The 22,362-nt window shown below is 41.4% G+C and overlaps 1 protein-coding gene across 1 annotated transcript in view; it reads right to left on the bottom strand.

The window, feature by feature from the left end:
- CSMD1 (CUB and Sushi multiple domains 1) overlaps positions 1–22,362 on the bottom strand; it is a 1,942,714-nt gene that overhangs the window by 431,015 nt on the left and 1,489,337 nt on the right. The window contains exon 12 of the mRNA XM_059384481.1: positions 8,665–8,777. Within this exon, the coding sequence (XP_059240464.1) occupies positions 8,665–8,777 (113 nt within the window). The remainder of the gene's footprint in view (positions 1–8,664; positions 8,778–22,362) is intronic.

Genomic DNA, 22,362 nt, shown 5'->3' on the forward strand with positions numbered 1-22,362 from the left:
AGCCAGCGCAGAGACGATGCCGTGGGGTTGGGATGCCTTTCCGCAGGACAAGGCAACCACCTGAAACCAGCAGCCTGACACGCTGCTGATTCCCCGTACATGGAAAGCACGGGTCAGGGGGCTGAGGGGCCGGAGCAGGGGACCTGTCACCCGCCACCCCAGGGCTGACTTGGGAACGTGTGCTCCCGAGCCTGTCACTTTAGGTTCCGTGGGTCTAGTAGGATAGTTCTTGAGGGAAAACGTTTTCACCAGTGGAGAGGGAAGGGTCCAATTTCACTTTAAGGCTGACCTGCTTATTGCCGTCAACAGCTTCATGCCAAAGGATGAGCCAGCACGGAAGATGCCTTTGGAAGTTTGGGGTGACCTCCCCAGCCAGGAGGAAAGAAAGGGGCAGGGCGCTGTAGACAGAGCGGGGAGAACACTGGTGCTGGGGCGCAGAGATTCCACGGGACGTCTCTCAGTGCACCCACGTGCAAGTATGATAAAAATGCATGAATGCAGCAGACATGCCTGAGAAGGGCACGGCGATTGGGCGCTGAGACCCGTCAGGGATGTTGGTCTGGGTCCCCCTGCCTCCTTAGGATGTCGGTCTGGGTCTCCCTGCCTCCTTAGGCACCTAGACCAGCAGAGGGGAGTGCAGAAGGAGAGGGGAATTCAGCTGGGTAGGACAGGAACGCAGCTGTGGGTATGTACTCTCAGGTCTCCTAGGACCCGAGACTAGTTGAACACCTGGATAAACGGCTCCTGGACAGACAGATCCTGCAGGGTCCACCTGAATATCTCCCTCAGAACAAGCTTCTCCCGAGGGCCGCATCCCTTGGGAGCAATCTCCTCCAGCAGCATTACGACCCTGCCCCTGGGCCAGCCCACAGTGATGGTGCAAGGTCCTGAGCAACCTCCGCCCCTTTGCATCTGTTGAGGAAACCCCGCACGGCCATCCCAGATCCAGAGCTCTGGAGGAGTAGCAAAGGCACCAGGCACTGTCCAGCTTCTCCCTGACCCCACACTGCTTCCTTCCCTCCTCTTCAGGGACCTCAAAGGCCTTCTCTTCTCATACACAAATCTCCATCCAGGTTCTGGCTACAGGACTAAGGCTAACTTGTCACAGATTTAATCCAGGCCCTTGAAGAATGTTTTGTGCCCACTTTAGACACAAGCCCATATTTATTGTGAAGAAGGAAGCACACATTATAAATGCTCGGCGATCCCTGGGAATTCGCATAGGATTAAAACTGAAGTTTACGCGGAGTTATTTCATGCAGCTTTACCTTGTCTTAAGGTTTTTCGAAATCAGTCTGTTACTCCGACAGGCACCTCATGCCTGACTCTGTCTGAGCAGCAACCTTGCTTCACGCTAACAAGGCCAGGGGCATGAGCTCAGTTAGACACGGACGAGCTTTCGTGGGTTCAGTGGTCACACCCCATGCATCGAATTTCCCTTGGATTCCTTTGAGATGTACAATTACTCACACAGATGATGAGGAAGAGTCTGTGTTGAGACACTGGATGAAATCCAACCATAAAAGTAGAGAAATACTGTATTAATCAGGGTTCCCAAGAGAAAAAGAACCAATAGGGTATCTCCTAATCTATCAATCTCCTGATCAATCAATCAATGGAGAGAGATGATTGAAGGAATTGGTTCACGTGACTCTGGAGCCTGGGATGTCCAGACCCAGGAAAGCCAATGACGTAAGTTCTGGCCCAAATCTGAGTCTGACCAGAGGGGAAGACCGTGACAGTCCCAGAGAGCCGCGCGGAGGGGCCAACTCTCCTCACTCAGCATACTTCCTTAATTGTCCATTTTATTGTACTTTCCAGATACAGCATTACATTTTCTAACAAAGGGAACTTTGCAGCAACCCTGCATTGAGCAACTCCATCAGTGCCATTTCTCAAGCAGCGTTTGCTCATTTCTTGTCTCTGTGTCCCATTTTGGTGATTCTTGCACTATCAAACGTTTTCATTACTATATTTGCTACATGATCTGTAATCAGTGATTACAGCTTGCTGACATCTGAGGTGATGGCTACCACTTTTTAACAATAAAGTATTTTTTTTAAGATTTTATTTTTTCATTTGAGAGAGAGAGAGCACACACGGTGGATGAAGGGATACGGCAGAGGGGGAAGCAGGCTCCCCACTGAGCAGGGAGCCCAACATGGGGTTCCTTCCCGGGACCCTGAGATCAGGACCTGAGACAGATGTTTAGGGGACCGAGCCACCTAGGCACTCCCTCAAAAAAGCATTTCTAAATTAAGGTACATACATTGATTTTTAGACATAATGCCACTAGGCTCCTAGTTGAACATGATACAGCGTAAACATAACTTTTATATGCACTGGGAAACCAAAAACAAACTCATTTGCCTCACTTTGCTGCTGTATTTATTTTACTGTGGTGGTCTGGACCTCAACCAACCATATCCCCAAGGTATGACTGTAGACAACCCTTCAGCTGATTGGAGGAGACCCACCCACACTGGGGAGCCAAACTGCTTTAAAGATCCAGTCAACTAATTCAGAATTTAACGTCATCCAGAAACAACCTTGCGAACACACCCAGAATAATGTTTGACCAGATATCCAGGCACCCCAGGCCCTGTCAGGGGGCCACATGGAATTAACCATCACAAGTATCTCAAAGATTATACAAGGTCAGTGGTGTGTCTGCAGTGCTGTCTCCCAGGAGTGGCAGAGATGAATTCCCCTGCACTCGGTGCACCACGGAGCAGCCCCTTCCCACTCGGCACATACGCAGACCCTTGAGCACAGAGAGTCCCAAACTCCCATTCACTGTGTTCACTGGACATAGGAAGGCAGTAGTGTTTCTGGTACAAAACAGTAATGCTGAACTCAAATTATTTTACTGCAATAATTCTTAGTGTGAGCCTAAAATAGATCCTGTTTTTATCACACAGCAGCACATCACAGGGAACATTTCCTTTAATTTCCCCCCTGCTAAAATTTAAATAGCTACGGCAAATCACACAAAACATGATTTGTGGAAAATCAGTTCATCAACATGTATGATGAACGCCAACCACACATTATTTCTGCGACAAAAAAGATCCACAGTTAGCCCACTCAAGTCTAGACAGTGACACCCTAAAAATGGCATGTGCACCAACACAGCAAACTCCCAACTGTTTAGGCAAACAGACTGTTTCTCAACCTTCCTTGGTGCTAGAAGGGACAATGGTCACGAACTGAAGTGAGAATAGATTTTTCCCTTTTGTTTCTAGTGAATAACGATCTGCTATCATACACGAGGCATATTTTAAATGTACATAATGGCACAGTCTATATAATATTTATAAAAGAGTTGTACCGTGTTGTTAAACACAAGGTGGTTTACAAAACATTTTTTTGATCCTCAGTAGTTATTTTATAACTTGTAATACGAAATGAAGATATTTTAAATAGAAAGTGGAAAACTGTGCAGTGAATGTACGTTTGCTTTCCATAAATACTCTGATACTCGTAATACATGTGACGTAATGTGTGCACTATACATGGGTATGAGCTGTGCATATTACAGATTCATACACCATGTGAGTGTGTCATACACCATCATACAATAACTGTGCACACTCGGCCACACAGGACTGCTTTATCCAGCTGTGGGTAGTTCTACCCTTTTTTCCCCTTTTGGATTTTTGAACAGGTCATTCTGAATGAAATATTGTCATGTACATGAAGGTTTTAAACAGCCTTTGAACAAACAAGGCGCCTCACCTGTCCTGCCTCACTTTTTCAGATGACTAACAAACCTCCCGAAAATGCTCTTTTTTTTCTTTTTTTTTTTTTTTTAACTTTGCCTCCCATTTTCTCCAGCACTGTCTTACGGCAAACTTGGCCATCACGGTCTCTGCACCCCTCCGTCGTACAGACGTGTGTGTGATCACTCACACCCGTGCAGACTTCCTGTGGCTGCGCAGGCGCTAGCGGCACCGCCTGTTCCTGTTTCAGATCCTGAGTTTGCCTGAAGCTCTGTGCTTCCCCAGCATCGCCAGGCTGTGTCTGCTCTTGTCCTGTCTAATTTAATGCAAACTTTTTCTTTAAAAGACTAAATCAATCCAGGATACTCCAGGCATCATGAGGGGAGGCTCTCGGTGAATGTCCCCGAGGGGTAAGCGATGGAGCAAATACAGAGCACTGGGGTGTCCCCAGGCAGTGATATTGGTGCACAGGTGGGCGGTTGGACCCAAGGTTCTCCTGCACAAAACCACTGGAGCATCATTGTGCTGGGGGTGGGGGAGAAGAGGCCGCCAGCAGGGTCCACCAGGCTTCCTCTGGAGGGAGAACAGCACCCAAAGTAGCAATGACCGTGAATGTCTCAGAGTAACAACGTGATCCAAGGACCTGAGGACCCCCCAAAACCTGTGTATCCCTTACAACACGTGAGAAATTCACAACCTCTTGGTGAGAAGATGATGAACAGGTAAGGGGTAAAGTGGGGCCCCCCAACGACACAAGGTTAGGATGGGGTCTCTGAAAGAAATTCAAGTTGATTTTGAAATAAGAGGCAGTGACGTTTCTTGTATATCAAGTTCCTCTGGAGTCTGTGACTCACAGACAAACTGAGATTTCAAATCTGATGTTATACGCACTGAAAAATCTGGAAGGACCCATGAGGAAAAGCTGAGAGATGCTGCCTTTGAGAAAGCTACCTGGCAAGATGAAAGGGACAGGGAAGGGTTCTTACTATTCTTACATACTTTATTATGAGCTCTGCTATTTATATCATGGAAAACCTTACTACATGAAATCTCAAAACTATTTGTATACAGATAACAGCCAACATTTCTTGCTCCATGTGCTACGGGATGTCCATGGTTTAAGTCATCTGAGCTCTACCACAGACTTGTGCCGCAAGTGTCATTACTATACCCTCCCTTTTCTTTCTGGACAAGGAATCTGCTGCACACAGAGTTTAAATTATTTGTCCTAGGTCACACAGCTAGCAGGTGGCACAGCCCCACGGCGTGTTCTCCACCACCACGAACCACCACGCTGTATGTTAGCGAGAGGCATGCAATACCGAAACCTAGAGGTTTGGGGCGCCTGGTGGGTCCATCCCTTAAGGTCTGAACCTTGGTTCTGGCGTAGGCCATGGTCTAAAGTCATGAGATCAAGCTCCTTAGGGGCTCTGCATTAGTGGGGAGGCTGCTTGAGAGTCTCTCTCTCCCTCTCCCCACTGCTTGCTCTAAATAAATCAATAAATAAAATCTTTAGAAGAACTGGAAAATTAAATCATGTGTAACTATCGACTACATATATTTTTTTCTGACAATTATAATTCACAAACAACTGCAGCTTATTTTATTTTATTTTTTTAAAGTTCTTATTTATGTATTTGGCAGAGAGAGACAGAGAGAGCACAAGTAAGCACCAGCGGTGGGAAGGGGGAGCAGACGCCCCACGGAGCAGGGAGCCCGGTGCGGGACTCGATCCCAGAACCCCGGGACCTTGGCCTGAGCTGCAGACAGATGTTTAACCCACTGAGCCACCCAGGTGCCCCAAACAACTGTAGTTAAAATAATGCAATTATTTATATTTTTGACAATAACCTTTACAAGTGGCTTTTATTTTATCCCTATTAGCTTAATACAGCAATCTGGAAATAACAATTTCTACAATGTTTCCTTTCCTTACAGCATTCTCTAGCTTTTTTAAATCCTCAAATATTATATTAGTTTCTTTTGGTTTAATTATCTCTTTGACTTGGAATATTATTTTGTCAAAAGATAATGTGTGGTCTTGAATTGGTAATCTCTCGAGGACTGACGGCCACCTATGTTTCCATGACATCTCAAGTTATAGCTATGAATAGACTATTGAGCCAGTAAACACAGTATCAATTACAACTAAATGTGATGATAATTAATGCTATATGGTTGTTCAGACTGATATATAACACTTGGAAGAATATTTTATAAATATAAGTGAAATATAATTTTATAAATATAAATAAATATATTTATTTTATAAATATAGATAAAATTATATTTTAATTGAGAATACTTGTATCTCTTAATAGTCAAGGATTCACGATTTGGCAATGCCGCCAGTCCCTCTAGTCTTCATACTATAAACCTTATGATGTGTGTCTTAATGCCTGAGTCAATTTACTGCAATTTGCCCTGTTGGGAAGTATTTGGTATTTCACTGATGCTTTCAGATTTCACCAAGGGCAGCAGCCAGTATAGGTCATGTGGAAAGGACTCCGCTCGTACCATGCTTTCTTCAATAGCTGTACGGTCGTGCAGAAGTTCAATGAAAGGTCAAGTCTACATAGCCAAATGTCAGGAAGTACTCGGCAATTATCTGTGCTTTTGTGCCCTAACCTTTGATGGGATGTACACATCACGTCTGTCGAACCATTTCTTACTGAGAAGAGCCATCAGTTCCCCATCCCACCCCATTTCCCCAGCAAGGAGGAATTCTTCACAGTTTACAGAGGACACTGACTCTGGCTGGCTCTCCCCACCATCGAACTCTCTAGCATCGTGACTTCTGCCGCTCACAGGGAGTGTGCAGCTGTGCCAGCTGGGCTCATCCCAGCTCAGGTCACTCTCACTTGAGCCTGCTTACGGTTTGGGGTTGGAAGACGCTTGTTAATGATCTACCTTATTGGCTTGGTAGGCAACAAGTTCTGATGACGTATGCTCAGCTCCTGAGACTCTACAATACGCAGTTAGAAATTGAGGCATACCATCCTTCTACACAAATTCACAGAGCACAAGTGAAGAAAATAAAATCCCACCTCTGTAGGTCTGCTTGCCTCCCTTTCATCAACACACGCACATGTGGATCATGTTAAAGATTTTGAGAAAATTGGCAACCCATGAAGGAACCTCTAAGATATTTGAAAACCTATCTCAAAGGAGAAGTCAAAGAACACACACACACAAAGACAATTAGCAACGCTGACATGAGTTTGATAAGAGATGCCAAAGTCGTCTTTAGCCATCGGGCAATCACTGATGGTGTTTCCTCCCCACAGAATTCACGTGTGTTTCCGTGGTCAGGGATTGCCTGCCTGTTACCAGTTTTCTACAACCTTCCAAGTAAGAACTAGCTCAAGAACAATGAAAGGCACAGACTGTTACCCCATCCTTTAACCACGAACACTGCGCCAGACATTGAAAGGATAATGAGTAATTTTTTCTTCCTGCCCAGGGGAACTTCAAAAGTTTTCCTGACAATGAAACTTACAAATTAATCATTTCTTTTCTTTTAAAAGCTCCCCTCCAGCAAAATAATTCCAGTAAAATCATCACCATTTTTATTGTATTGAATTATCCTGTAATTCGTTAGTTCTCTAAAATTTTGATACCTTATTTATGGAAAATGTCTAAGTTTTTAAAATGTACATTGTTATGTAAAACACAGATTTATGTTTTATTCTGAATGGCCACCGCATATTTTCTTATACTACAGTCTAAACAGTTTCTTTTAATAATTGATTTTTCTTGTATTAACCAAAATATATGAATGGGTTTAAAATGCATTTTCCTGGTTATTTTAATAAAGTGACACTCAGTTCACAGGCATTTGTGTGATAGTATAAAGTTGACCCTGAAAAGACTTCTCTTAATTTGCAATCAAGATAGTAAAAGGTTCTTCTCGATCTTGTTGAAAATTATTTCAAATCAGTCTGCAGCTTGTTGAAAGGATGACATCAAATGCAAATGATAGCTTAAATATATCCTTTAAAGTTTTATAAATAAGCAGTTTCATAAAATATTTTATAGACCATTTTAATCTGAGACATCTTACTGCTTCTGGGAACACGTATGTATTATCTGCGCCTAAGAGAATGGTTTCTTTCTCTTTGTCAGAAAATTACAGGGTTGAAGCTGAAGACAGAGGCTGCTCCCCCATGACTTGGATAATTCAAAATGGAGAAGGGAACGTGTTCCCAAGCTTCTTTCACGTTTATCTCTTGAGTCAAACTGTTTGATCACTGATCTCAGGAACACCAAAGAGTGCGGCTGAATGAAAATGGTCTGTGTATGTGCCACTTAGAGGACACCCCATGTGAGGCCCTGGTTTATGGGACACACAGCTGTACTGCTCGACGGAAACCTTCTCCCACACAATGGCTCCCGCACATTAATTCAGAGGTGAAGCCAAGGTCTTGGGAGTAATTGTGACTCCTAACTCCCAAACCACACATTTTCTCCTGCACAAGATCTTGGCAGAATTCTCTCCAACTTCACATAGATTTCTCTGTTTTCCAGTTCATTTGCACACAAGCATGCACAGAATGGAGCTTAATTAAATCAATGCCACTTCGATTCATTGTTAAAATGCTTCCTCTAGTTAATGAGCATCACGACTGCCTCTCAGGAAGGGAGAAAACACTGATTTCCACCGTGTGCTCACTTGTCAGAGCCTGCGTTCCTACTCGGTCCTACTCCTCCTTTTGGCCTACTGACAGCACAGATCATGGCAAGCCAGGCTTCCAACTTAAAAATCTTTTCAAAAAAAAAAAAAAAAAAAAAAGACCACAAGTGGAGCTTTAACTAAAGAAATAGCAAATAACCAGCTCCTGTTTTTTAAAGCACGCCGGGTTTATGTGTATCTCACACGTGGAGCATGGTGCTCACCTTCTGGTAACATGCTAGCTTTAGGCATGGTTGGGTCCGTCCCTACCTTGGTAGACAGCTTTGAACCCGGGGGACGCGATGCTGTCGTCCGACTGCAGATGGAGCCACATCTGGTTACTCATGCTCACGATGAGGTCCGGGACGCTGGACCCGGTCAATCTGCACAGAAGGGAAAGGTGAGAGCCGTTACTGGAATCACCAAACATCTCTACTTTTACCTTGAGGAAGACCATCATGTCTTCCTGCCTCAACAGACAAGTATGGTGTGTGCCTTCAGACCCTCCTTTGAAGAATCAATAGCCACTGGCAATTTATATTTCTATGTAAACCTCCACATTACAGACTTTTTATACTAATTATTCTTTTCCATGTTTGAAAATGTACATCTTCGATTTTAAGAACTGACCCAGGGTCACCAACCATCCTATCTGTCCGGAACTGAAGGGCTTCTCCAAATACAGGCCTTTCAGTCCCAGACCGGAACAGGTGGTGATCCCGGCACGGGAAGGAGAGAGAGATCTTCTTCTGTATGGGCTGTGTAACGTCACGCCATCAACATGAATAACGTCACACCATCCATATCTCTAGGCTGAGAAATGTTCCGGTTCACCCAGAAAAGACTTAGATTTCCTACTTTGAAATTATCACGTACCTTGACCATAAAATCTCTTAGAAATACATCATAGGATGGAATATTCTTCAGCACTAAAAAGACATGAGCTGATTTTATCAAGTCATGAAAAGAAACTTAAGTTACATACTGTGTGATTGCAACGCTATGACATTCTGAGAAAGGAAAAACTATGGAGACAGTAAAAAAAAAAAAAAAAAAAGTCTGAGGTGCCTGGGGTAGGAGGACGGATGATGAGGTGGAGCACAGGCGAGTTTTAGGGCCGTGAAATTACCCCATATGATACTATAATGGTCAATACATGTCTTTATGCGTTGGTCCAAACCCACAGGATGTAAAGGAGCAAGAGTGACTCTCAATACAAAGTATGAATTTGGGGTGATAATATGTGTCAATGTGGTTTCATTATTTGTAACAAATGTACCACCTGGGTGGGGGGGGCCTGCTGAGAGTGGGGAAGACTATGTGTAAGGGAGGAGGGAACTACATTGGAGTATCTGCTCCTTCTTCTTAATTTTGTTGTGAAACTAAAACTGTTCTCTCTCTCAAACACACACACACGAGTTGCCATACATTAAGAAAATATCGACAAGAAGAACAGCACGCAAAGCTGAAATAGATGTGGCAAATTTATTGAACTTCCCCTCTGCGTACCAACGTCCAGGTTACGCCAAATGGAAGTTGCAATGAAGCATTTATTCCGTGTTAAAAAAACAGTCACATAGTGGCTGCTGTCAGCCAGTGCAAAGAAACACTAAATCCATGGACTGAACTCAAGGCACTGACAAAAAAAATGTTGAAATACAAAAAGGGTAAGAAAAAAATCAATTCAACCAAAAGAAATGTCTCTTATCAAATAGGAAGTTTTGCTTTCAGCAAAGCACTTCCAGGAACACGAACAATGACCGGCCCCATCACTCGTGCCGTCAGTCTGTCAACCCAACACACTCACCTTGGGCAGCACAGAAAACCTGCTTCTTAGAAGGGAGATGAACAGTCGTCATTACATGGGAAATAACTTATGCAATGTTACACAAAAGTTGGAAAAAAAAAACACAGAATTTCAGTGAGGAATGTGTAGTCACTAAAAATTATTTCCGTTTGAAGATTTTTCTTGGCTAGAGAGATTGTTCTTTTATATTTGGTGTTTTATTTGATTGTTTGGTTTGAAGAGACTTGTTTTCTTCTCTATGCATGCTTTTTGTTGAAGTGCAACATACCAACATGTGAACAGACCATCAATGTCCAGTATAAGTGTCTGTTTACTTTGACGACTATAATGCCACATTTTTCTCCTTTTTGTTAATCCTTGCCAGAAGGATCTTTTCCTGAACTTTTACTTTCAAGTTACTCTCTCTATATACAGTATTTGCCTCTTGTCAGCGTCATATAACCGATTCATACTATTTTTATATTTTATTTATACTACTTGACCTAACCAGAGAATTTCACCTTTCATTTAGAATATAATTTCATGATAACTTAAAGTTCATTTTTCCTGGTTTTCCTTTTTTGATTGGTCGATTACCTTCAACTTCATGCTCTCACTTGGTAGCTTCTCTTCTTCCAGCACTTCAGGGATGCTACTCTGCTGTCTTTTCATTTCTGTTGTTGATCTTGAGACAGGTCCATCAGTCTCATATTTGCTCTTTGGAAAATATTTCTTTGCGTATGCTGATTTTAAGACATTTCCTTGTCTGTTTGGCACCAGATTTATTGCTCTGTGCCAGTGTGAGGTTTCTGTTGTAGTATCCTGTCTGGCTGATGGAATTTCATGAATCGCGACCTCGATGTCCGTGGTCAGTACCGGAAAGTTCTTAGCAATGTTTTCAGATATTGTCCACTCTCTTTCCTTCAAAACTCCCAAGATACGCATCATTTCCTTGTGTTTTTCCTCCTTGATTCAGTTGGAATATTTTTTACTAAACTAACTTCCAATTCAAACACCTAGATCAAGTTAATTATAGCAGATACTGCATTTTTCAATTCTTAAACTTCTATTTGGTTTGTTGTTATGGATTACAGTTTTCTGGTAAAATTATTGATTATTTCACTTATTTTCTTCTTTTAATTTATTTTTTATTTATTTTCAGCATAACAGTATTCATTATTTTTTCACCACACCCAGTGCTCCTTGCAATCCATGCCCTCTCCAATACCCACCACCTGGTACCCCGACCTCCCACCCCCGCCCCTTCAAAACCCTCAGATTGTTTCTCAGAGTCCATAGTCTCTCATGGTTCACCTCCCCTTCCAATTTCCCCCAACTCCCTTCTCCTCTCCATCTCCCCTTGTCCTCCATGCTATTTGTTATGCTCCACAAATAAGTGAAACCATATGATAACTGACTCTCTCTGCTTGACTTATTTCACTGAGCATCGTCTCTTCCAGTCCCGTCCATGTTGCTACAAAAGTTGGGTATTCGTCCTTTCTGATGGAGGCATCATACTCCACAGTGTGTATGGACCACATCTTCCTTATCCATTCGTCCGTTGAAGGGCATCTTGGTTCTTTCCACAGTTTGGCGACCGTGGCCATTGCTGCTATAAACATTGGGGTACAGATGGCCCTTCTTTTCACGACATCTGTATCTTTGGGGTCAATACCCAGCAGTGCAATGGCAGGGTCATAGGGAAGTTCTATTTTTAATTTCTTGAGGAATCTCCACACTGTTCTCCAAAAAGGCTGCACCAACTTGCATTCTCACTTATTTTCTTAAATTTTATAAATCATAGTTAATTCCCAGAGTCCCTGAGTGCTAACTGCAATGTCTGGATGTCTCGTTCTTTTTCTCCTCTGTCTCCTGGGTTGGGGTCATTGGGCGTAGTTTCTGGACACTCCAGGTAAGCTTTGACTGAATGGCAGACATAGCCTAGACACCAATCTAGAATTCTGAATACTGTTTTCATTTTCCTCTGACATTAGAGTGACAGCCTCAACCCATCAGTCATCGGAATGATTCCCAGCTGTATTTCCAGCCTGCTGCCCAGGGCTCACTCCTTCTTAAGCCACAATCCAGAGAATATATTTACGACTAGATCTCCTCCTTAAAAAAATAGGTCTTGGACATCATCTTTGTCCACTTAGCCTGAACATTCCAGTTCTTCTGAGCTCTGTAGAACTGTAACAGCAAATTTTTGTTCAGGCTCTTTTCTTCTAATCCCAGGAGAGTGAGGCTTAGGCAAATACATCAAGACCCAGCAGATGCCAGGCTGGTTCTCTTTTCCTTGATATCTTGGGCCCTCAAGTCCTCACTGTTTTTATAGCCCAATTCAGGGGCCCCCACATCCCATGCCTCCCAAAACCATTTTCTCTGAGTCACTGTTATCTGTCTGCCAGGATGCCCTAAACTGAGAATCAGAAAATGCCCCCAGGGGAAAGTGATTTATGAAATATGAGATTCATCTTAATGCATATTTGTTCTTCTCTGATTTCTATCTTCTAAAATCCTGGCCGCCTTATATCATTCTCAAGCCTTGAGAGACCTGCTGATTCATTCTGTATTCAGTTTTCCTAACCCTTCTCAGCAGAGGTTATGTCTGGTGTTTCTGGAGGAAGGGGACTCTGGTGCTCATTTTCTACCTGGCTTATGTCTTTTCCTTTTTTTTTTTTTTTTTAATTTCTCTTGTACTGCCTTGGACTATGTGAATATATGAAGGGATGTCTGTTCTTACAGCGATTATAAACAGTTACTTGTTGTAACTTAGGTTACATTCACTGTTCTAGGGAGGGGCCTGGCTGGCTCCCCTGGAAGCAACTCTCGATCTTGAAGTCATGAGTTTGAGCCCCATGTTGGGTGTAGAGATTACATAAGAACAGACTCCTTAAAAAGAATCACGGCCTTGGGTAAGACAATGAATAGAAAAAGACAAGTATCATATTGTCATAAAGTTTATATAAACACAAAGAAGAGAGAAGTATAACCACTGATTTTTCTTACACACTAATATATATTGGTTCTTAGTTACTTATGAAATAAGTAGACGATGATGCTTTTTTCTTCCTATTTTTTTCTTTTTTCTATTGAAAAATGTTTGACATGCAATGCTATATTAGTTTCAGGGTACAACATAGTGATTCAACAACTCTGTACATTATGCGATGCTCACCATGGTAAGTGTAGACACTGCCTGTCACAGGTCAGTGCTATTACATTGCTGACTATATCCCCTATGCTGTTCTTGTCATCTCTGTGGCTTATCTATTGCACAGCTGGAGGTTTGTGCCTCTTAATCTCTTCCTCTAGTTCACCCACCCAGAGCCCCCTCCCTGCTGGCAACCACCAATGTGTTCTCTGGATTTATGAGACTGTTCCTGGTTTTGTGTTTATTTGTTATTTTATCATTATTATATTTAGATCCACACACAAATGAAATCAGATGGTATTTGTCTTTCTCTGACTTACTTCACTTAGAATAATATAATCTGGGTCCATCCGTTCTATCCATATTGTTGCCGATGGCAAGATTTCATTCTTATAAATGGCTGAAGAATGTTCGAGTGTGTGTGTGTGTGTACACACCACATCTTCTTTTTGGCATTTATCAACTCTGCAAGGGGGTGGAGTCCACGTCCTTCTGATCTACATTCCCTGTGTCCGCTCTCGACTCATGCTATACCCCTGGATCTCGAGATTCATGACATTATCCAGTGCCACCCCACTGCTCAGCTCTGCCATCTTCCTGCAACCCGCAGGGTGAGTGCCATCTTCACCCGTGGTGCCATCTTCACCCGTGGCTGTTAGGAGTGTCCACATGGACAGTTCTGCTAAACGAGTCATAGTCCCTTGATCCTTTCAAGTGCAGGGGCCCTTCCTTACCCTCCATTTAAAGTGAGGTGATGGTCACTTTGCTACTCTTTATAATAAAAATCCTAGGCTCTTAACCGTTCTCTGTGACCACCGGTGTCTTTGAACTGTTATGGGCTTGTACTCGCCTGAAATCCAGTCTTCAAATTCCAGGGGCCTCTATTTATTTCACTGCATTTTACACGCCCTGGACAGTGTGGCTGATACTCGGGTACACGCACCCAGCAGTCCCTCCATGGTGCTCTCGATAGCCTTACCCTCTGCTCCATTCATCGGACAGAACCCACTTAGGACCAACCTAACAGTCTGATCCATCTTCCTCTAACCTGGTGAAGAGTTTTCTGACTCACACCATAGATACCACGGTCCCCAGAGTCCTGCCCAACCCTCAACACCCAGCGCACTTCTCCTTCCCAGACCACTAGCTGTTGTCTCAAACATCATCACCTTTCCCAAGCTCCTTCCCAATCTTATGTCCCTTCTCTCCACGGATAACTTCATCTGCAAACATCAGAGAAAGAACATTTAGGCAAGGGAGTCTGAACTGCCCCCTTCTCTGAATCTCCCAAACCCTCCTCATCCGACCAGCCCCCGGGTGCCTGGAGGTTGGCAGAGGTAGTTCTTTCTCTCGCTTGCCCCTCTTGGCCATCCCAATCACCAGCAGGTCCTATTAATCACACCACTTCTCTCTGCTTCTACTTCCTTAGTCTGAGTGCCGACTGTCCCATACCAGCATCACGGAAGCAGCCTCAGACCCGCCTCGTGGTCCTGGAATACCTTCCTTTCCAGGCTTTGGGCTTAATTCTAAGTTGTTAGAAACTGAACTGTCATGTAGAAGATGTTCACACCTTGACGAAATTGGTTGCCAAGTTTACCACTTTAGAAATACCTCTGCCGCATATGTTTGAGCTTCTCATCGTTCTGCACTAGCTGGTACTTTATTTCTATCTATGCCAGTCTGTCGCTTCACGTAAAACTGAACAAGCAGGTGCACGGCTATACTTAACACAAAGTTCGTTCAGTCAAAGGTCAGACTAGCATGGTTTATATTTCCCTTTAGCATTTAAACCAACTATTTTTAGCTGGTTGACTCATGAAAATAACTGTGGAATGACAGTCACAATTATTTTTTAACTCACAATTATTTTTAAATAATTATTTTAAGTTTCTTTAATGATTTAAAAATTACTTGAAAAATTTTTAAAGTATTTTATGCTAAATTTTTAACCTTAAAATTATTGTACTGTTATTTAAAACAAAGGAAAATAGTTTCCTTCTTGTTCTTTTTTCATGTTTCTGGGGTGATTTTCGTTTTCTGACACTGACAAATGTGTTTTTGGAAACAAAGAGAAAATGATATTATTACCCTTTGTAACTGCTTATCTGTTTAAAACAAAATTTAAAAAAATATATTAGTACCTGAAACTAAAATAGATGCTTGTTTTAATAACAAAACAGAACTTCAGCAGTCATCCTAACACATACATTTTAACCACTTTCTTTAAAACAACTTCATTTTTTTCTTAAATTTTCTTTAGAGTACATCATTTTTAAAATTATTTTTATTAACATAAAATGTGTTATTTGCCCCAGGGGTACAGATCTGTGAATCATCAGGCTTACACACTTCACAGTGCTCACCAAAGCACATCCCCCCCAGTGTCCATCACCCAACCACCGCCTCCATAACCCCCCTCCCCCCAGCAACCCTCAGTGTGTTTTGTGAGATTAAGAGTCTCTTATGGTTTGTCTCCCTCCCAATCCCATCTTGTTTCATTTTTTCCTTCCCTACCCCAAGCCCTCCGCCCTGCCTCTCAAATTCCTCATATCAGAGAGATACAATATTTTGACTTAAACATAAAAATAAAGTTATCCTAATGAAACACTAAGTAACTTGCTTTGTTATAAAACTACAATGAAATTTTCTTTTGGAAAAAAAAGCCATCATATTGGAGATACCCAGCTTTCTCTTGCCCTCTGTCTCTACATCAGAATTCCCAACCTGTCCCACACATAAGGTGCTCCTCATGCCCCAAACATATTGACCTTTGTATCCATTCTCCAAAATACTGGCATTTCTCATCCTCCAGGTTTTTGGCAAATACTGAAATCACCGTCTAGGATGCCCATTCTTCTTGGACAGCAACTAAGAGTTCTTAAATATTTGAAGGTTCTTGCTAGGTATTTCTTAACTTTTTTAGAGAATGTAAGAATTTTTTCTCTAGCCCCTTGTAGAATTCTGTATATACCTCTTTTAAGACAAATACACAAAAGCACCTACTTCAACATCTGTGTCCTACTGAATTCTGAACTTCCTTGAGGGTAAGCTTACATCCTGGTCTTTGTATCCCAGCCTCTGGCATATAACATGCATATTTTTGGAGTAAATACATAAATGAAAATATAAATTAACCCTTATTAAAATTTACTTTATACACACATTAAAATTTTATAGGAATATTTCCAAATGATAATTTAGATCTTTATTGTATCTTGGCATACCAAGAACTTGGTACAATGGGTCCTGTTTTAGCTCTGACATTAATTCACCCTTAATTTAAGCTAAATTATTTTGCCTCTATGTCAGCTTCTTCATTTTTTTGTTTGTTTGTTTTGTTACATCATGTTAGTCAACACGCAGTACATCATTCGTTTTGACGCCGTGGTCCATGATCCAATGTTGTGTATGACACCCAACGTGTCCCTCCTTAGCACCCACTACTTGGCTCACTCGCCTCCTCATCCCCTCCCCTCCAAGACCTTCCTCATCTGTTAAATAATTGTATTGAATTATATTAAAGGAATTGTTGAAATCTAAAATTCTTTTGCTCTTTGATAGATTTCAGAGAAGGTAGAGCTGACTTGCATTTAGTGGTTTGATGTGTCTCTTGCAGTCAGTGCTCCTGCTGAATAGAAACAGACAGTATTTCGGGGCATCTGGGTGGCTCAGTGGGTTAAAGCCTCTGCCTTCAGCTCAGGTCAGGATCCCAGGGGCTTGGGATCGAGCCCTGCATCGGGCTCTCTGCTCACGGAGAGCCTGCTCCCCTCTCTCTCTGCCTGCCTCTCTGACAACTTGTGATCTCTATCTGTCAAATAAATAAATAAAGTCTTTTTTAAAAAAAGGAATAGAGATAAAAATATATGTTTATAAAAAATAAAAAATTAAAAAAAAAATTAAAAAAAAAATAAAAAAATAAAAATAAAAAAAGGAATAGACAGTATTTATGACAATAATTCCCAGTATATTAAATGATTTTGTCAACCTGAAATAAATGACTTTTGGTTATATATTTGTTCCTTTCTAACAAACACAACACATTACATTAAGAAAAATCTCAACTCTTTCACATGAAAATGGGTCAGGGTTTTTTCTTTCTCTCTTTCTTTCTTTCTTTCTTTCTTTCATTTTTTGGGAAGTCAGTGTTCTTTAAGCCATAATTGCACCCATATGACACAATGACTTTATGATGTTTTGGTAGCTGTAAATATTATAATTTACAGAAGAGTGAACTAATTTCTGAACAGATCTTCTCCTTGGTCCTTGTTGATTCTGGAGTTCTGTTCCTACATAAGTGAAATGGGTCTGCTTGAAAGGATGGCTAAACCAACCATGATAATGTCCACTCAATGCAGTGCCTCTGGGAATACCTGTGTTCCTACATATGTAAATTTGTCTTTGGTTCTGCTAAGTAGAATTCCCCTGGATGAGTATGCTACTGGTGTATTTGTCCATTCACCAGTTGAAGGGCATTTCCATAGCTTACAGGCATCTGGCAGTTAGGAATAGAGTTGGTGTATACATTCACGTAGGGTAAATTTTATATTCCTAGGGTAAATACCCAGGAGTGGGATTCCTGGATGTTATGATAAATGTATATTAAGTTCACAGGGAACTGCTTGCCTGTTTTCTTTAGAGGATATGCCATTACACTCCACCTACATTCTCAGAAATTATGTAGAGTGTAACTATTCTTTGTGATATTCTCAATAAGATGAAACTAGTGATGGAGAACAGAGCAGCTGTGTTCAGGTGGGAGGTGTGGCTACGAAGGAATGAAAGCTTAGGAGTGACAGAATCACTGTGTATCCTGATTCTGGTGCTGGTTCCACATCTATCCATGTGTTGATACTTGCAGATTTGTGCACCAACAACTCCTATTTTACTGTATACCAATTTATAAAAGATAATAATTTATTCAAACCTGGATATAAAAAACACCCACCAGTGAGCACGCCACAAAGCTGTCAAAGCATGAAATTAGTAAGACAGAAAAGTTTTAGCTCATTCTTCTGGTGGATGTCTAAAAGGAAAATAGTGTGCTAAACCTTTAACATAAGCATTTTTATGGTAAATGTGCAGTTGAAAAACAAATTCTCCTCCTAAACTACAAACTGGCCTAGAATTCACTGATCTTGAAGTTTTTATAGTTCCTTACTGTTCATAAATTTCATAAGTTCTGCAGGAAGTGTACAAAATGCAGTTATTTAAAATAAATATTTCACTTGGCCATCTGTCTTAATTATGTAGTGCTGGAGTTCTAAGAAGAATTTAATTAATTTAGAAGAAGACAGCATATCTGATCTGTTCAGGCACTTGGACAGACCATCCCTCTCACAGAGGGAGGAAAATACCTTTAATAAGATTAAGAGATGCCCTGATATGATCCCTTGGTAAAGGTTGGCTGACATAGAGATGTCACAGCCAGGGTCATAAGTCAAGTTATTCACTAAAAAAAACAAGGCAGACAGGATTTAAACACTGGTCACAATTGTGATCTTGGGTTCTTCAGATACAGTACTGACCAAGTACTGACCCAGACCTGAGAGCAAATCAGCCTAGGAGGGAGCCCTGATGGGCACTAAAGGTTCTTAATCCAACTTATACCTAGACGGGCTCCTCTCTCATGAAAGTCACCATGTCTACTTACATGATATGCACCAGCATAGAGAGCCTGAACAAGTGGAGAGAAATTGTTCTCTGACTTACAAATCAAGCTAACTCTGAGAAACAAGCCAAGGCTGTGGCTTTATAGAATAAATTACCATATTATGATGTAAAAGATGAAACCTGGATGTAATCTGTACTTATGCTGAAGCCATCATGATTTTCCTAGTTGGCATCTACATGTAATTGACTCAAGCACACGTTTCATTCTGATGCGGCTGACTTTGTTCACTAGGCCGTAAGCCACTCCAGCCAAGCAGCACAAAACAGGATGTGCATTACATCAGTCATCTGCAACCTCTACTTCATATTCAAGAAGCTGAGTCCAAATCATGAAATCTTTATATATAGAACTGTAGAAAAATATTAGTCCAAAATTTGAAGTACTGAGCCAAAGTATTAAGTCCCAAAGTAATCTTATAGGATTCTCCTGTTGAGGGCAGCTCAGACTATTTAAAGGTATATGGACTACCAGTTCAGACTTGGGAGACATTTTCTTCCATGTTCTTGGCTGCTAAGCATAGGCATAAACCCTTCAAACATCACAAGAGACAACCACAAGAGAACTCTAAAGGGAAGGAGAAGAAGAAAAGCTGGTTTGGGACCCAGGACCAAAGAAACACCACAGTACCAGGTGCCTTGCTTGTACAAATAGAATACCAACCAGATGGGTGTTTCCCAACCAGGCAACAGAAGGCTCCAGATGGCTCCAGATAAGCTCATTTTCCTCTAGGATGTAGATGATATCCCTTTAACTACAACAGGCGGCAAGGTAGCTGTTAAGACAAAGAGCCCTAACAATGACAAATGTCTAGCCTTCACTTTCCCTATGAACCTAGGGTTCTCTTTTCTGAGGAAAGATACCAAGACAGATAGAAGTTACAAGAGAGACTCAGCCACACAAGTGACCTGACTGAGGAAGACATTTTGTCTTGGCTCATGGGAAACTTGAGATTTTCCTCCATTCCCAGAAACCTAGGCAGGGGGAGGGGTATGAGGAAGGAGGAACTGGTTGCAGGATCCCAAATACTCCCCTCCCAGAAACATCCTGGTCCCAATAAGAATGAGTACAAGAGCCAGTGGCACTACATCAACCAAAATGACCAAGACAACACTTTAATTTATCTGAAAATTAACCCGTCATTGGAACCCAAGCCCACAACGTTGGCAAAGACCTGTATGCTGAGCCTACCCAGGGTCATTAGCTGCTACAGTGAGGGATTTATATGGTATCAGTGTGTCCTAACATGATAGACAAAATAGCCAGGATACAATTATCTCACTAAGAGCTAAGAAATCAAAATTTGAATGAGAAAAGACAACCAACTGACAACACCTGAAATAAAGCAGGTATTGCAATCATCTGATAAGGGTTTTAAAACAGCCATCATTAAATGATTCAACAGTTATTTACAAATTATCTGCATGAAGATGAAAAATATATCAGTGAAGAAATGGAAGTTATAAAGAAAGAACCAGATGGAAATTATAGGACTAAAAAGTACAACATAAATTAAAATAAAAATTGATAGAAGGCTGATGGTAGAGATGTGTGATTATATCAGTGAATTTGAGAGCACATGAATAGAATTCCCCTACAGTGAACAACAGAAAACATACAGACTGAAAAAAAGTGAACAAAACCTCCAGGTCCTGGGGACAGAAGCAAAAGAGCCAATCTTTGTTTATCACCTGTGTCTCATAATAAGAAAAGAAAGACCATGAAATGAAGGTATTTGAAACACATAAACCTACAGTTCTAAGGAACTCAGTGACCCTCAAACAGGATAAACCCTAAAGGAAACCATGCCAAGACACATCCAATTAAATGACAACTAGAGATGAAGAACAACATCTGGCAAATAGCCAGAGCAATACTCACTATTTACTCAGATTTACCCTTCTGAATGTGTATCTCCTGACCACTGGAGGACAAAAGAAGTGTCACAACCTTTCTCAAGATTTGAAAAGACTTGTCAACCATAAATTCTATATCCAGTGAATGTATTCTTCAGAAATCAAGGGAATTTTTAAAAATGTCAGACAAAGAATTTGCTGCTAGTAGACCCAACCTTAGTGACTGGCTACATGAACTTCTTTGAAAAGAAAGAAAGAAAAAGAAAACAGGAGGAAGCTGAAACATCAAGGGAAAGAAGGAACAGGACAGGGAAGAAAATGTAGGAACACAAATTATACTTTCATTTCATAGTAAGTTCCATAAATCATATTTAATGTTTGGAATAAAAATGATAACACCCTCTGAACTCAAGATAATGATATGTAAAAGTTGGAAAGCTAAAGGGGTCTAACTGGAAGTCAGGTTATACGGCAAAGTGGTCAAAGCAGGATGATGTCCTTCTATTGCAGGAGGACGAGTGACGGCCATGTTAATGTGCACGTCTTAATCCAGGGCACCTGTGCATGTTATTTTATATGGCAATCATTTCCACAAATGTGTCTTAAGTTAAGCATCTCAAGGTGGCGGGGGTGGGGGAGGATGATCCTGGATTATGAAGGTGAGCACTACAGGACTTCACATGAGTCCTTTAAGAGGAAGTCAGGGGAAGATTTCAAACACAAGAGAAGAAAGCAGTGTGACCTTGGAGGCAGAGAGGAAAGTGACAGGGCCAGAGGCCAAAGAAATGCTAGCAGTTATCAAAAACTGGAAGAATATAGGAACAGATCTTTCCCCAGATCCTCTGGAGGGAGTGTGGTCCTGCTTGCACCTTGATTTTGGCTGAGCAAAACTGACTTTGGATTTCTAGGCTCCAGAATTATAAGAATATAAGTTTCTGTTTTAACTCACCAAGTTGCTACAAGAGTAATAGAAAACTCATAATCTGTAGGCTGTTACACATCATGAATGTCTATTATAATACCTAGAGCAACCATTTTGAGAACTATGGAATCCTTTAAAATATGTTGCAATAACTCACAGCAAAGAAGGAAGGAAGGAAGGAAAAAAAGGAAGGAAGGAAGGAAAGAGAGAGGGAGAGAAAGAAAGAAAGAAACAGCAGAATCAGAACTAGAGAAAACTAGCAGAAAACAAATTATAGAATGACAGATGCAAACAATAACATATCAGTAATAACCTCGCATATAAATGGTGTAATTCATTAAAAGACACGGAGAGGCAGAATGGATAAAATCATGACCCAAATTCATGCTGTTCACCAAAAAAAAAAAAAAAAAAAAAAAAAAAAAAACACAAACCACACTTCAAAGTCAAGGACATAGGTAGGTTGAGAGTAGAATGAGAAGACGTATACCATGCAAATATTGATAACAAAGAAGCAAGAGCAGCCACATTAATATATGATCAAGATAGCCATGAGAAGAAAAAAAAAATTGGGGGGGGGGG

Source organism: Mustela nigripes, chromosome 18 (genome assembly GCF_022355385.1).
Source record: "Mustela nigripes isolate SB6536 chromosome 18, MUSNIG.SB6536, whole genome shotgun sequence".
In the NCBI taxonomy this organism is placed as follows: domain Eukaryota; kingdom Metazoa; phylum Chordata; class Mammalia; order Carnivora; family Mustelidae; genus Mustela; species Mustela nigripes.